Genomic DNA, 14519 nt, shown 5'->3' with positions numbered 1-14519 from the left:
CTCCCGGGGCGTTTTGCCTTTGGAACAGGGCTGGACACTGTGTTGGCATCCCCAGCAGCCCGGCAGCACTGGGTCATGACTGCGAGATCCCACCCGGCCTCAGGAGCATCCGCACCATCCCCAGTGCCTCAGAGCCTCCGGGCACAGTCCCCTGCAACCGCCCCTTCCGCATGGCCGCCTCTCCTCGCTGGCCACTTCCCTGGGGGAGGGCACTACCGCTGCTTCCCTTCCTCCTGGGACCTGAGGTCCCTCTCTCCCGTGAGGAGTTGCTGAGGAGACAGCAGTGGCATCAGGTGACAAACCGTGTGTACAACCAAGTAGGTTTCACAGAATGCGCCCATTTGGTAAAATGCCCAGGCCTGCATCCAGCAGGCGCCACAGGATGGGCGGGAGGTGGCCTGTTGGGGAAAAGAGAAAATCTGCCCGCTACCTGCGCCCCACCTTCCTCCCCTTCTCCCCACAAGCAGTAAGACACTCAGCTGGTCAAGAGGTGAAGTTCCTGTTTATTGTTGCAGCAACTCTTACAGACATTAGCGTTCCGTTAAATAAAGGAAGAGAACACATTAAATACATCACAACCCCCAGCACACCACGGAGGAGGGGAGGGCGGGCGGGCGGGGCCAGTGACCGGACTGTGGGGGGAAGTTACATTCAGTGGGTGCGGTGTCCACATTCTGGGCTCACGTGTGTATATATACTTTATTTATATATTTATTTATATCTATATATAGAGATCATCGAGTTCTGTGTATACAAAGAACGATATCGGTACAAATAACAATACTATATTCTCCCACTGCTTTTACAATAAGCTCTGCTCTATCCTCTTTACAGAACAAATAGTACAGGTTCGTCCTGGAGGGGCTGTGCTGGGCGCGTCCACAAAACCTCCTTCCCGCACCGTCCCTCCTCACTGCCTTCAGGGTGTGTGTGTGTGTGTGTGTATAGGTCAGCCAAACCAGGGAAGGAGCAGATAATCTCAAAACAAGGGGCGTGTGAGTGGGAGCGTGAACAGGTGTGCGGGGAGGTGGCCCTTGGTTGTAAACATTGGTGACAGCCACCCCCTGGCTCTGTGGCTCGTGGATGGTGTCCTCAGCGTGCGGGCGGGGCGTGGGGGTGACGGGAGCGATGGGGGAGGTAGTAGGTTACTCTGGGACCCTCAGAGGCCGGTGTGCATGGGTCGTGTTCACAAAGCAGAGCTGTCTGCAGGGCCTCCGAGTCCATCCCCCTGAGGATGGACTCCCCAGGCCCCGCAGAGCCCGCTACGGTGAGGGGAAGGGTCTCCACCTGGGAACCCGAGGCTGAGGGTGGCTCCCTGAAATGGTCGGATCTGAGAAGGCGGGTGGGGTGGGTTCTGGTGCATCCTGGCTGCGAGTCATCAGCATGCCTCACGGAGCAGCTCTGCACCCAGGCCGTGTTTGGGATGCTCGGTACACGGTCTTGCCCAGCACACGGTGTCCGGATGTCACATGTACAGCTACTCATCCCAGAACGTCAGGGGACACCGACCACCACTTCCCGCGGGGGGGGGGCTTTCAAAATCGGAGCTTCTAACAGGTAAGGCCCTGCCTCCTGGTTCACCACAGGGACTGCCCTTCCTCCCTCCAGCGGGTGACCGTGTACCGAGCTCCGTAAACGTGTGCTCGCTGTGCGTGCGGGGGCCGCTCCTAGCAGGAAGGAGGGTGGTGGGGAATATTGTGATCCTCCGCTAGGCCAGCTTATCGAGTTGGCTTTCCCAGCCCCTGGCCAACTGCCGAGGTTTCCCGGGCAGCAGCGTAGAGAGGACTCTCCTCCCTCTTTGGGGAAAGACACGTCACTGTGATTACAGGGAGGCTCGCAGGGACAAGCTAGCGAGTTCCTGGCCCGGCCCATCTGGGCGGCTTCTGAACGGGCAGGCGGCCCGCGGCCACCCTGGGGGCTTTCCCAGGCTGCCGAGGCCTGAGACACACCAATACCGCTGCATCCAGGTCTTACCTCTCTCTCTCTCTGGCAGAGGACGCCGAGCTTAACGACTCTGTAGTGCTTCATTACAGTACCACACACCGGACAATTGGAAAGTGGGAACTGGACCCGTGGTTCCTGACTGCCCACCGGCTCCCCCAGAGGACAGCGCAGCCCCTTCTCCCAGCGCTCGCTGACACACACCCAGCGCCCGCCCGCCGGCGGCTTTGAAACATTCGGCCTTCCTGACCTGAGGCAGGAAACTCAAAAGGTACAGAGATCCCCAGGGAACAGAGGGAACACAGCTGTCTGTCTGGTCCGAGTCTCCTGGTCCTCACGTCTTTATATCCGCTCTTCTCCCTCCCTGCGACCCCTCCCCACTGGATCTATAAATACATACTACCCAACGTGTGCCCACCGCATTCCTTCGTCCACAAGCACAACGTAAATATCCCATGTGCAGAGAACAGGGACTATATTAACAACATTATAAAACATATTAGTTTCTCTCTTCCCCGTCTCTGCGGAGGTCAAGAACACAACACAACAACAACAAAAAACAACAAGCCACACCCCGTCCACGTGAAAACAAAATGCTCTTTGGACCAAAGAATAAGTAAACACTGACTCAGAATAAAATTAAAATATTTTCACCCAACTGAGAAGGGACTCATACACAGGAGGCACCGGATTTAAAAAAAAAAAAAGTCACCCTCCACAGCGATGACACGCTCAGGCCCACGGGGCAGTGAGGGGAACACGCTGGGGACTCGGGCGTAGCTGGAGGTCACGGTTGTCCCCTTAGTTCTCTGGTTTGTGTGCTCTCCGGCCGTTCCCAGGTCCCAGCCTGCCTAGTGGCCCTGAGCGGAGGAGGAATGTCACACGGACACACGTGCGCCCCCATCTTCCAGGTGAGCAGTCCCACCTCCCCAGGCTCCCTGTGTGTGTGTGTGTGTGTGTGTGTGTGTGTGTCTGCGTGTCTGCGCGCGTGTGGAGCAGGGGTGGGGGAGGAAGGGGAGCCACCAGAATACTGAGCCAAGGTGGTGCTGGCAGGGCTGGGCCTGAGCCAATGAAGGGCGTCTCTCCCAGGACAGAGCTGACCAGCCCAGGGGTCGCACACAGAGGTAATGGGGGGTCTCCAGGGGCTCTGGGTGCCACCCGGGTGGAGGGGAAGAGGAGGAGGAGGAGGAGGAGGAGGATATAAATGCCAGCGAGACTGTGTTACATACCCGTGGGTGACATGATGGAGGCAGACGGCACCTGTCCACGTTCATCTACCTGTGTCACCTCAGGACCACCTGGACACAATGATGTCCCAGGAACTGCCAACCCGGGGTGCCATTCTTGGGGGAGGGGCTCCCGTTAGGAAACAGCTGTGCTGACGTTAGACCTACACAAGGGGCCTTAGGTGGCTGAGAAACCCTGGGCAGAAAGGATGGAGGGCACCCAGGTCCGTGGTGGGCCTGTCTGTGACCGCAGATGCCCACACAGGCACTCGAGGAGAGCGGAGATCAGCGAGGGGCTCGCAGGCACTGCGGAGTCAGCTTCCTGCCGCCCCTCCGGGCGCCTGGAAGAGGCCGGCCCCTCCTGGGAAGGGAGCATTCCCCCTCGGGCGGTGCCAGCCCTCCTGGGCCCTGGGGGCCCTCGGGACAGTCCAGTCCTGGGCAGACACCAGGTGGATACAGGCCGCTCTCCAGCCTCAGAGGAGTGCACACAGATCCTTCCTGGTGCTGAAAAGTAAACAGGAGAGGCCGAGAGAGAGCACAGTCTTTCCGGAGGCCCCCCTTCCTGTGTGAGACCTAGGGAGGGCACGAGGGGGAGGCTCAGAGGGCACACAGATGCAGCACGAGAAACACAACCACAAGCGAGGAGAGTCCTCCATGCATGCGCTGGGCGGCGGTGCGGCCTCAGATGTACACGGGCTGCTCCTGGGCCGTCAGCAGTCTGTACATGGCAGCCGGCATCGTCTTCATGTGAATCTGCGGGCAGAGGCAGACGCTAGTAGGCGTGGAGGCTCGGGGCCCAGGGCTGGGGGAGAGGGGTGCCTCCCGCCAGGGGTGGGTGTGAAGATACCTCCCAAACCCACTGCTAGCAGGAGCCTGCCTCCGGGAAGGGTAATGACCACAGGCTTTCTAAAAAACGGGGGGTGAAGAGGGGGGTGGGGGAGGAGGAGGAGGAGGGGAGGGACAGGGTAGCCGGGAAGACCAGGTCAGGTTTATTTTCCCAGTCAGGTGCCTTTGTTCTCATCAGGGTCAGAGGGCTATTCCCGGCATCGCCTGCCCCACCCCAGCTGGCGGGGAGGGCAGCGGCGGGAGCGGTCAGCACCTGCAGGCGCTTCCTTCCATTTTAAGAATGCTCTCCTTTTTTTGGCGATGGATGGTGACTAGACTTTTAGGGGTGATCAGTTTGTCATGCATACAGATGTTCAGTTACGATACTGGACAGAACTTTATAAAAAAAAAAAAAGAGGAAATGAGCAAATCACTCTCCAGGGGACTTGATCTTGTCTCAGGGAGATGTTCTTGGACCTCTTTCATTACTGACTCTCCAGTCTGTTCTCAGACAGACAGACTGACTGCTCTGGCTGCTGAGCACTCGGGCTTGGTCAGGCCGGCCCGAGGCTCCAGGCAGCAGAGGATCCCGGCCCCGGCCCCACGCCTACCTCCCCCACAGCGTTGGAGAGGATGTGGACGATCTTCTCGTGCGGGGTGGCCACCACGCTCTGCCCGTTGATCTCGATGATCCGATGCCCCACGCGGACGCCTCCCCTCTCGGCGATGCCCCCTCGCATGAGGCTGCAGATCTGCGGGAGTCAAAGGCCCGGGTTACCCCTGTGGGCGGGGAGCTGGGTGGGGACAGAGCTGTCCCTTCTGGAGGCCCTCCTCCTCGCCTCCCATCTCTGGTAAGCTGCCACGGGGAGGCTTCCTGCATCTCCATCGCCTCGCTGCTTTTCACAGGAAACAGGGTTCTGTGCGCCCGTGCGGCCAGCTCCTTCGTGCACGTGGGACAGGGAGCGTGGCACATCACTGGGCTTCACGCACTCGGAATCCTGCCCACTTCTCATCCTGCTGGGTCTCCGTGAAGAGAGCGGGCGGGGGCTGTCCCTGAGCCGCCAACGTTTTCAAACTGCCAGCCTGTGCGCCTCGGGTGAGTTTTACTTCCCACCATCGCCAGGGGCTCAGATGCCAAAACGTATAATGCTGGCAGCCACTTTTTTTTTTTTTTTTAAATATATTTTATTGATTTTTTTTACAAAGGGAGAGAGAAAGACAGAGAGTTAGAAACATCGATGAGAGAGAATCATCGATCAGCTGCCTCTTGCATACATCCTACTGGGGATGTGCCCGAAACCAAGGTACATGCCCCTGACCGGAATCGAACCCGGGACCTTTCAGTCCGCAGGCCGACGCTCTATCCACTGAGCCAAACTGGTTTCGGCTGCTGGCAGCCACTTTTTAGGGTCACAGTGACATGAGCCAAACTGGGGCTGGAACCCCACTCCATGTCCCAGAGTGTGGCCAGCGGGAGGGGAGCTGCTCTTGCTGCCTTCCCAGCTCAGTGCCCGGACTGGACTCCCTTCTCCCAGAAAGGGCAGCGGTGCTGGGCTGTGACCGGAAGGGCGGAGCCTGTGGGCTGGCAGGAGTGAGCCTGCGCTTCCTCGATGGGAGGGTCCCGGGCTGGGCCCTGCAGGGGAGAGCCACCTCCACTTCACACCCAGAATACTCGGAATCTCCCCAGAAGAATATGCTCTGAATTTATAAAGCTGACTTGTCACCGAGACGGTGAGCCGCTTTTTAAGAGCCCACGCAGCCCTAGCTGGTTTGGCTCAGTGGACAGAGTGGCGGCCTGAGGTCCCTGGTTCGATCCCCAGTAGGGGGTGTGAAGGAGGCAGCTGATCAGTGATTCTCATCACTGATGTTTCCATCTCGCTTTCCCTCTTCCTTCTTCTTGGAAATTAATAAAATATATTTAAGAAAATAAAAGCCTCCGCACCTCCTGCCCTGGGAGACCTGCAGCCCACCAGGCCCCGTGGCCAGAGGTTCCTCAGGTGCAGGCCCCTCTGGAACACGGCAGACCCTCGTCTACTGAGTGAGAACCTTCTGATCCTATCTGAACTTTTCATATTACTCAAATAGGAACAAAGCAAGTGGGGAGCATAGACAGAAACAGGATGCCAGACTAAACCGACAAGGAGTCACCGGCACTCCTCTCCGAAAAGGAAACAGCGCCACCCAGGGACAGAGGTCAGAAAACGTGGGCTGGGTGCTTCACCTCCAGCGGGGATCTTCACGTGGGTATTTCCAAACCTTAAAACTACTTGAAATAACACTTTTGGTTACCTACAACGCTTAGCTGAAATTTGAGGGGCAAAAAAAAAATTTTTTTTTTTTTTTTAAATCTGGAAGGATGAAAATCAAGAGGTTACAGAGGACAGATTGGCCACCCAAACCCAGAATGCCGATGAGTGCAGAAAGGCCAGCTGGGCAAGAGGAAGGGTCACTGAGTAGGGAGTTTCTGTCTGCGATGAGAAGTTCTAGAAAGCGTGATGGCCTATCACTTACGGAAGGTACTGAACGCCCTTGAACTTTATGCTTCAAAATAGTTTACATGGTCAAGTTCAGGTGTATGTTTTATCACGAGGAGAAAAGGAAGTATTATTTTAAGGTCGACAACCAAGGGATACAAATATTACTTTATATTCCCGAAGTGCCAACTGAGGTTAAAAAGGCAAAGCACAGCCCGGCTGGCCTGGCTCAGTGGTTGAGCGTCAACCTATGAACTAAGAGGTCACAATTGGATTCCTGGTCAGGGCATATGCCTGGGTTGGGGGCTCTCTCATTATTATTTCTCTCCCTTCCTCTCTGAAATCAATAGTCCTCCAGATGGGGCGGGGTTCTCAGCCTGAGCTGGAATCATCAGCAGCTTTGAAGTGCCCCCCCCCTCAGCGCTCCACACCCTGGCACAGGGACAGCATCAGCCAAGGGTGGGGGCAGGGGCAGCCCCCAAGGCTAGAGGGGAAGGAAGCCCTCCAGCTAGGAGGCCATCCTGCCTGGCCACCTGACTCCGAGGCCAGGGCTCTGAGCAGGCCCCTCTCTCTCAGGTAGAAAAGCACAGATTCTCCACCCAAAGAGGAAGCCGAGCCTGCCTTCACTCATTCACCCCCTTCCTTGCTGGATTCTTTCAGGAAACGGACCGGCTTTAAAAATTAAAACTAAAATAGCAAACTGTGTCACATTGGCGCCTGGCTTTTGGAAAAGGGCGTGGAGCTGTACTTACAATTCCGTTCTGGACGCTGAAACCCAGCTGGTAGCGAAGGTCCGGCCTCCGGATCAGCACGGTGGTCACCGGCGGGCACCTCACAATGTTCAGCTTCACCCGGGCCTGGTTCTTCAGGCCCTGAAACGGAGCAGAGCACCGTGGGTGTGGCGGCCACGCAGGCAGGCAGGCAGCAGGCAGGCAGCACCGGAGGCACAGGAGCCCAGGGAGGACCTATCACTCCATGGGCTCCCCAAGCTCCCGCAGTCCCTCGGCTCGGAGAAACCCCTGCCTTACACGGAGCCTTGCGGGGCCTGTGCAGAGACCAGCGACCAGGGCGCGGTCCTCACGTTGGGGGCAGGCTGTGCAGAGACCTGAAGAAAGGGTCGTCTGTGCCACACAGAGGCCAACTGCCCTGGCCAGGAGACAGACAGCGGGAAACACTTTTTCTCCGAGACGCAAACTCAAGCAAAGGAGTCGTAATTCCAGCCCCTGGCCCGATGCGTCAGGCTTGTCTTCCCTCCCTCTCGCATGTTCCTGCTTCCCCACCCCCTGCCTATTAGTTCATCAGCCTCCCCACAGGTGCTGGGAAAGCAGGGCAGGCAGGGGTCTCTGCCCACTCTCGGCGACGCTGAGCTCAGGCCCATGCTCCTGTCCCCTGGCCGTGGCGGCAATGGCCTGGTCTGCTCAGGAAGTCACCTGCTCCTCCAGGTCCTACCACCAACGGTGAGCTTCCTCTTAAAAGGAGGTGCCAGACACAGCTAGGGAAGCCCTGGAATCAGGGTCTACCTCCCAGATCTTGAGACCGCCTGCTCTGCCCAGCGAGCGCCTGCCCTGCCCACCCAGGCTTTGCTCCAAGGGCTGAGGCGGACACATCTCAGAACACCTGCCCCACTGGACTGCCATGGGCTGAGGCCAGTCCTGGAGCCCAGGGATCAATCAATCAAAGCCCACAGATATTTTGAAGAATTGGCGTTAGAAGTTTTTTAAAAAAATTGGCTCTCCAAAGAAATTTCAATCGTGTACTGTTGATATGTGGCTCTGTTCACTAATGAGTTTGCCGATCGCTGCTAGACCCATGGTCCTCAAAAAGGAGACCCCCACACCAGCAGCTGCAAGACCTGGAATTCCACTTTAGTGAGAAACGCGGAGTCTGGAGTCTGCATCAGACACTACAGGGGTGGGACCCGACCATCTCTGTGCTGGCGAGTCTTCCCAGTGAGACTCAACATTGAGAGCAGCTGGTGCAGACTCCGCCTCGGACAATGAACTCACTGCCCAGGAGCCTGGGACCAACGATGTGCGCCCACTCCCGCCGCCTGTGGCCAGCGGCTCTGTGGGATCAGGGGCTTGCAGCGTCGAGGCTTGTGGGCGAGTTGGCTGGCCAGATGCCCGGTCAGCCATCTGTATGTGTGTACCACGTGTGAGTGCCCCCGAGACTGCTGTCCTTCAGCACCCACGCTGACCTTGAAAGCAGCCGAGCCACCTGTCCCCGAACCCCGGCACCTGCCAGGCCTGACCTGGAGGTCCGCAGAGCTGTCCCTTCTCCCGTCCTTGATAAAACGGCAGTTATCGCTAGGCCTATTTTATAAAAGAAGAAACTGAGGCTCAGAGCTACTAACCACACCCCCAAGTTCACCCAAGTGAACATTCAACCCCAGGTCTGTCTGGGTTCAAACCCACGGCATTTTCTCCCCGATCCCGGTCCTCCACGGACCACGGGAGGAGCCGTGTCATCCACGAGGCAGGCTGGCTCCACCCAGGAGCCAGGGAGAGCGGCGGAGTATGGAGCGTGTGACCCGTGCCTTTTGTTCCAGCCTCGCGTGGGCCGTGTTTTCGGCTGCCTCTCCTGCCTGGCGGGGGTTCTCCAAGGCCCCGCTATGGCTTCCACGGCCTTCCATCGATTCCGGTTTGTCCCCTCCATGCGTGCATGCTGAGGGGCTCCGTTCCGGTTCCCACCTCCGGCGTCTCGGTGCCCTGAACAGAGTGCTCTGTTTTCTGTGGGACTTGAGCTGCCCGTTGGCTGTAACTTGGCTCCCGGTGACTCGGTGTTCACGCGGGCAGCAGTTCCCAGCGTCTCAGACCCGGGGCTTCTGGGACATCGCTGGGAGACCCCTCTGGTTCGAGAAACGATCATTTCAAAGTGCAGCGGCGATGAGCTGAGCGGGCGTCTCCCTGGTCTTTTGCAGGTCAGCAGGCCCGACGTCCACCCTGAGTTATGGCTTCTGCTGCCGACGGCGGGGCTCGGTGCAGAGGACTCCGCTGTGTCCGAGACGTGGGCTCGAGCCCTGTGTCTGCTGCCCTGGGTGTGGGGCTGCGGACACCCTGTGCCCCTTCCTCCCCTCCGCCGCCTCATCGGCAGAACAGTCGGTGCCACCCACTACGGTCTCCTCCAGTTCTCATTTCTGATTTCACCCCTTCTCGTGTTTTTTTTTTTTTTTTCTTTCCGAAATATGTTCGCCGACATCACACTTTGCTTAGCAACACCTATTTCTAAAATTAAAAACAGGTAGGTGGAGGGTTTTGCTCAGACATCATTCATGCGTGTGTGTTTCTTTTCCCTTTGAGTGCTTCCGTTTTCTTCTTCACTTAATCAATAGTATTTATAGATCATTTGCAATGTGCAGAGAAATGTATTAGGTGCTGGGAGTGGGTGGAGTGGGGCCTTAGGAGCTCAGGAGAGGGCTTCGGGGCACATGGCCGAGCAGCTAGAGGGCTGGAGTCCCTTCAGTCCTCCCTCGCTCCCTTGCTCCCTCCCTACCTCTCTCCCTCTCTCCCTCCCTCCCTCCCTCTCTCCCTTTACCGCCCCCCCCAATCACGCCCATGACACCAGGAATTTGTGGGAGGCAAGAGCAAAAAATGCTGAAACAGAGGAGTGCGTTAGAACCACAGCCTTCAGACGAAGCCACCTGCCTGAACGTTTACACCTGCTGTGTAGGTGTGTCTGTGGTGGGCAGGAGTGCCTCGCAGAGCATACGAAAAGCAAGAGAAGGGCTGTCCCCCCAAAGCCACCTGAGGTGTGCACAGCGCTGCGGTGCACCCCCTTCAGGGTGAACCTACGTAAGAGGCCCGACTTGTCGCCCAGTGAATGGATTTCTAGGTGGGGACGGTGCTGACGGTGAGGCTTAGCGAGGTGGCAATTGGAAGCCACCAGACGACGCGTTTGCTTGGCTGCTCCTAATCAACGCTTCACGTTGGGTCCCATTTGCTTGCGTTTCTGAGCTGCTGTTTTACTAGAGGTGCCGAGGAAATAAATGGTCATTTCGTCCCCATGACAACGGTGGAATGGTACGGCACATTAAGAAATCTGGTGGGAGGGAAGGGGTAGGGAAGTGGGGAGAGGAGAACAGAGAAGCCAGTGTGGTCTCTATGGAAACAGGCAAGCAGAACCAGGTGATCCTGTGGAAGGAAGGGGAGCGGCGCTCTAGTTTAAGAAAGGAAAATATAACTAGAAGGGCAGGCCCGGGAAGGCAGTGAGCAGGCCCGCTGGAACATGCTTAGCCTACCAATTATGCTCTGGGAATCACGACAGGAAAAATAAGAGCCAGGGAAGAAAGCAATTAAAAAATTCAATACCTAGAACTCCATTCTAGAAACGTATTCTATTTCCTATAATTGGGGGAGAAAGGTCAGCATGCATGAAAGTGGCCAGACACAGAGTACAAGGCTTTTTCCTCAAAGCACAGCCTGGGATTGGTGATCACCATCCGGGAGCCAGAATCCCACCCAGACCTGCTGAATTAGGACCTGCATTTTAAACGAGATCCCAAGTGATTCCAATCAAAGTGTGTGAATGAGAGCAGCTTGTTAAATCCGTCCAGGGAGCACTGACACACACAGAAATAAGCAATGCTAACAGGAAGCCCCCAAGAGGCCCAGAGCTTTCCCTGCAGTGCCCCCAGGGGGTTGGGGAGGGAGAGCGAGCATCTACTCAGGTGCAGGCAAAAGGGTGTGTTGTCTAGAATTCAAAAACAATATAACAATCCACTAAACGTTTTCGTTTTCGTTCGGTTCTGGCAATCCAGCTGGAATCAGCGATAACATTTTCCCAGCCAGGGGGCGCTGTGGCAGAGCCGACACACTTTTCCCTCCCACAAAGCTGTGCGTGGGCCGCCTGGGAGGGCAGCTGTGTCCTAATGGGGCTGCCCACTGGGTACTTCCCCGCTGAGGGCGGCATGGAGGCACTGGTGTCCTCACTCTCCATCTTCACCAGTGACTCCTCTTTCATCACCACACGGCCTTTTAATTTGCCGATTTCACAGACGCTTCACGTACAGACATCAAAGGTCAGCTATTCACGCAAACAAACCCTTTCCCGGAGGAAACTGCTCAGACAGCACTGACTACTCTGAGCGAGCTTCCTTTCCACCTCGCTGTGTGATCCACTGGGCAGAGGGTGAGTCCGCGTGTGGTGCCAGAGGAAGTCCCACTGCCCGCAGGGGCCTCAGCCTACCCCATCTCGCCTGTCTCCTTCCTGCAGGGGCAGGGAGGGGTGGAAGAGGATCTGGACTTGTGGGGAGGGGGTATCCAGGGCAAGTCACCTTCAGAGTCTCTGATGACCCATCTGCAAACCAGGTGTTTGCTGTCCCCTCCCTAATGCGCTGTCTGTCATGAGGAGGGAGGGGAGGGGATGACTCTTTAAGGGCCTGGCACTGTCTGGTGGGTGCATCATGGGCACTGGCATGCAGCCCCGCCAGTCCTCACGAGGTCCTGCTTATTCCCACCCAGGCCCCAGCCCAACCCTCACTCAGGTTACCCCACTTCCTGCTCCTCCTCCCCAAACCTTTCTAGATCCAGATCAAGTCCCCACAAACCTCCCTCTGCCCCCCACCGACCTCTCTCTCTCCTGACTTCTCTCTCCCCATCTGAACTTCCAGCCGCCTAAGCCAGCCCGCTCCAGCTCGGCGCTGTGGGCACGTGGGTGAAGCTCCTTTGCTGTCCCCGGCATTGAAGGGTGCTCGCAGAAACCCTGGCCTCTGCCTACCAGGGGCCAGCAGCATGTCCTCCTCCCTAGTTGTGACAGACTATCTCCAGACCTCGCCGTATGTCTCCCAGGGAGAGCCCCCCATGGAGAACCACTTTCCTGGTGGGTGACTGGGTGACGGAGCCGAGGACAATCCCATTGAGACAACAGAGAGAGCTGTGACTGATTAGTGATGCCCGTTGATGGGCACAGTACCAGACACTGATGGTGTCTGAGCCAAGGAGCCCATCTTTGATGTAAAAACAATTTCAAGAGTCGTCTATAAATAGTAACTTGATGTAAACAGCTGAGTGCAAGCCCGGGCCTTTGGTATTTGTGTATCCTCGGTGCCTGGCACTTGGACTCTGCTCATAAATATTAATGGCTGAGTTGCCGGCACGCTCCAGGCCTGCCCTCAAAGCAGACTTTCCCATCCATCCCATCCCATCCCATCCCCAGGTACCTTAATGATGCTCTGGCAGGTGGACAGAGGCAGGCCCACCAGGCTGGTGCCGTTGATGGACATGATCTGGTCCCCGATATTCAGCTTCCCCGACTTCTCGGCGGGCCCGCCATGCATCATGTTGGCTATGATCACGGTCGGCAGGATGGAGCCCCAGCCGGACTCCACGATCACCACGCCCAGGATCTCGCCTTTCTGCTTCTCTATGAAGACCTGAAAGGAGAGAGACACTTGGAAAGCCTGAATCAGCAACCCTCCAGGGCAGTGACAGAAACCAAAGCATTTGTCCTCTTCCTGCTGTGGCTAAAGCAGAAAGACATTTCCCTGAGACGCCAACCCTACGGGTCCCGGCTTCTCCGGATTCCATGGCATCGGCATGTGCAAGAACGACTCAATAGGGCCCACAGGTTCTTTGTTATTCTCATTCCGCATCAGCAATCTCTGCTTGGCAATACAACCACGGGGGCACGGAGTCGTTTTTTCCTATAGTCTCCGGGGAGGGCGGGAGTGGGAGAGTGTGTGTAGGTGAGAGCTTTGGTGGTGAGTTATGGCTTCCAGAAATAGCTTTTGGATTCTATGCACCGGTTCCCCTGTTCCACAATGCTTCACTGATTCCCTCCAACATTGAAGATTCTTGAGTTAAAAGTAAATACATATACATCACAGAAACACTTCTCTGCAAGGAGAAAGCTGAAGAGAGAGAAAATATGCTAAAGTTATCACCACCAAAAGGCTGGGAATGCACACAGGAGACCGTGCTGTAGGTGTGTGTCATTTTCTGTGGCTTTCCTTGGCAGGGCGGAGGAGACAGTCGGTTTGGGAGATGTGCTGGCTGGCGAGGTTTGCAGACACACACAAAGGGACAGATACTTGGTGGAAGACGCACCAGAGTGTGTGCACTTATTCATTCCTATCCACAGACGCCCATATGCTCAAACCTGCCCAGTAGTGGTGGCTGTTGGGGCCTGACAGAGCCTCCTTCACAGGCCGGTACCCCCTTCCCCCTCAGCTGAAGCTCACGGCTGGCCCCTTCCCTGGAGAGCTACCCTCAGCCAAATGGGAGTCACCCCTCACAGGGGCTGAATTGTGTCCCAACACCCAGTACTTCGGAATATGACCTGTGGGCTGGGGAAGGTGGAGTGCAGGTCCTGTCTGCCCCCGGAGCCCACCCCAGATTCAGCTCAGGATTGCTGGAGGCCCTGGCTCACTAGTGACAGCCCTCTGCTATTTTTCAGTCACAGAGCCCCACGCAATGTCCTGCTGACAGCACGCTCTCTCTACCCTGCCCCCACCCCATCCCCGGGCGGGCTCCCTGGAGCTTCGTCCGGGAAAGTACCTACATCTTTGCAGTTTTCCGACTTGGAGAAGTGGATCAGGTCGTCGTTGTACATGTCCTGGGTGTTGAGCAGGTTGCTGTACTCCTTCTGGCTGAGGTCCTCGGGGTTAATCCCGTTGGCCCTGAGGAATTCCTGGTAAGCCACGCTGAAGGCCTGCCCGATGGACTGTGCGATCAGCTGGGCCTAGACGGCAGCCAGAGAGGGGAGACGAAGGTCAGGAGGGCACCCCTCAGGACCACGGAGCCCAAGGCATTCGCTAGGCCAGTGGGGCCATTTTTGGTTTTGACAACAGTCCCAAGGGAGCCACGGGCAATTGGGAGGCAGGAGTCAGAGACACAGTCCTACACACGGATGAGTCATTCAATTTCTTACATAATTTTCAAATATTCCACTGGATGTTCATTTCATGTAACCCTGTGTCTAATCATCTGACTTCAGGACTCCTCAACTTTATATAAAAACACAAAAGACCTTCTTTACGCACACTGAATGTTCCAAGAACACAACCACTCTGTATACGGAGAGCGACAGTCTGTTCTGGCCAGCACTTTACCAGGAG

The 14519-nt window shown here is 56.6% G+C and overlaps 1 protein-coding gene across 6 annotated transcripts in view; it reads right to left on the bottom strand.

The window, feature by feature from the left end:
* Positions 1-483: 483 nt before the first annotated feature.
* The window catches only part of APBA1 (amyloid beta precursor protein binding family A member 1), a 190445-nt gene continuing 176409 nt past the window's right edge, over positions 484-14519 (bottom strand). For all 6 annotated transcript variants that reach the window (XM_045580136.1, XM_036433844.2, XM_045580135.1 and 3 more), the window contains 5 exons: positions 13964-14143; positions 12624-12836; positions 7219-7338; positions 4604-4744; positions 484-3920 (listed from right to left, as the gene is read on the bottom strand). In XM_045580136.1, coding sequence (XP_045436092.1) covers positions 3849-3920; positions 4604-4744; positions 7219-7338; positions 12624-12836; positions 13964-14143 — 726 coding nt within the window. In that variant the 3' untranslated portion in view covers positions 484-3848. The remainder of the gene's footprint in view (positions 3921-4603; positions 4745-7218; positions 7339-12623; positions 12837-13963; positions 14144-14519) is intronic.

The sequence above is a fragment of the Pipistrellus kuhlii genome, unplaced genomic scaffold, assembly GCF_014108245.1.
Source record: "Pipistrellus kuhlii isolate mPipKuh1 unplaced genomic scaffold, mPipKuh1.p scaffold_m20_p_12, whole genome shotgun sequence".
NCBI lineage: Eukaryota > Metazoa > Chordata > Mammalia > Chiroptera > Vespertilionidae > Pipistrellus > Pipistrellus kuhlii.
Note: the sequence above shows the minus strand (reverse complement) of the source record. Positions and strands in the feature narration are given on the sequence as shown.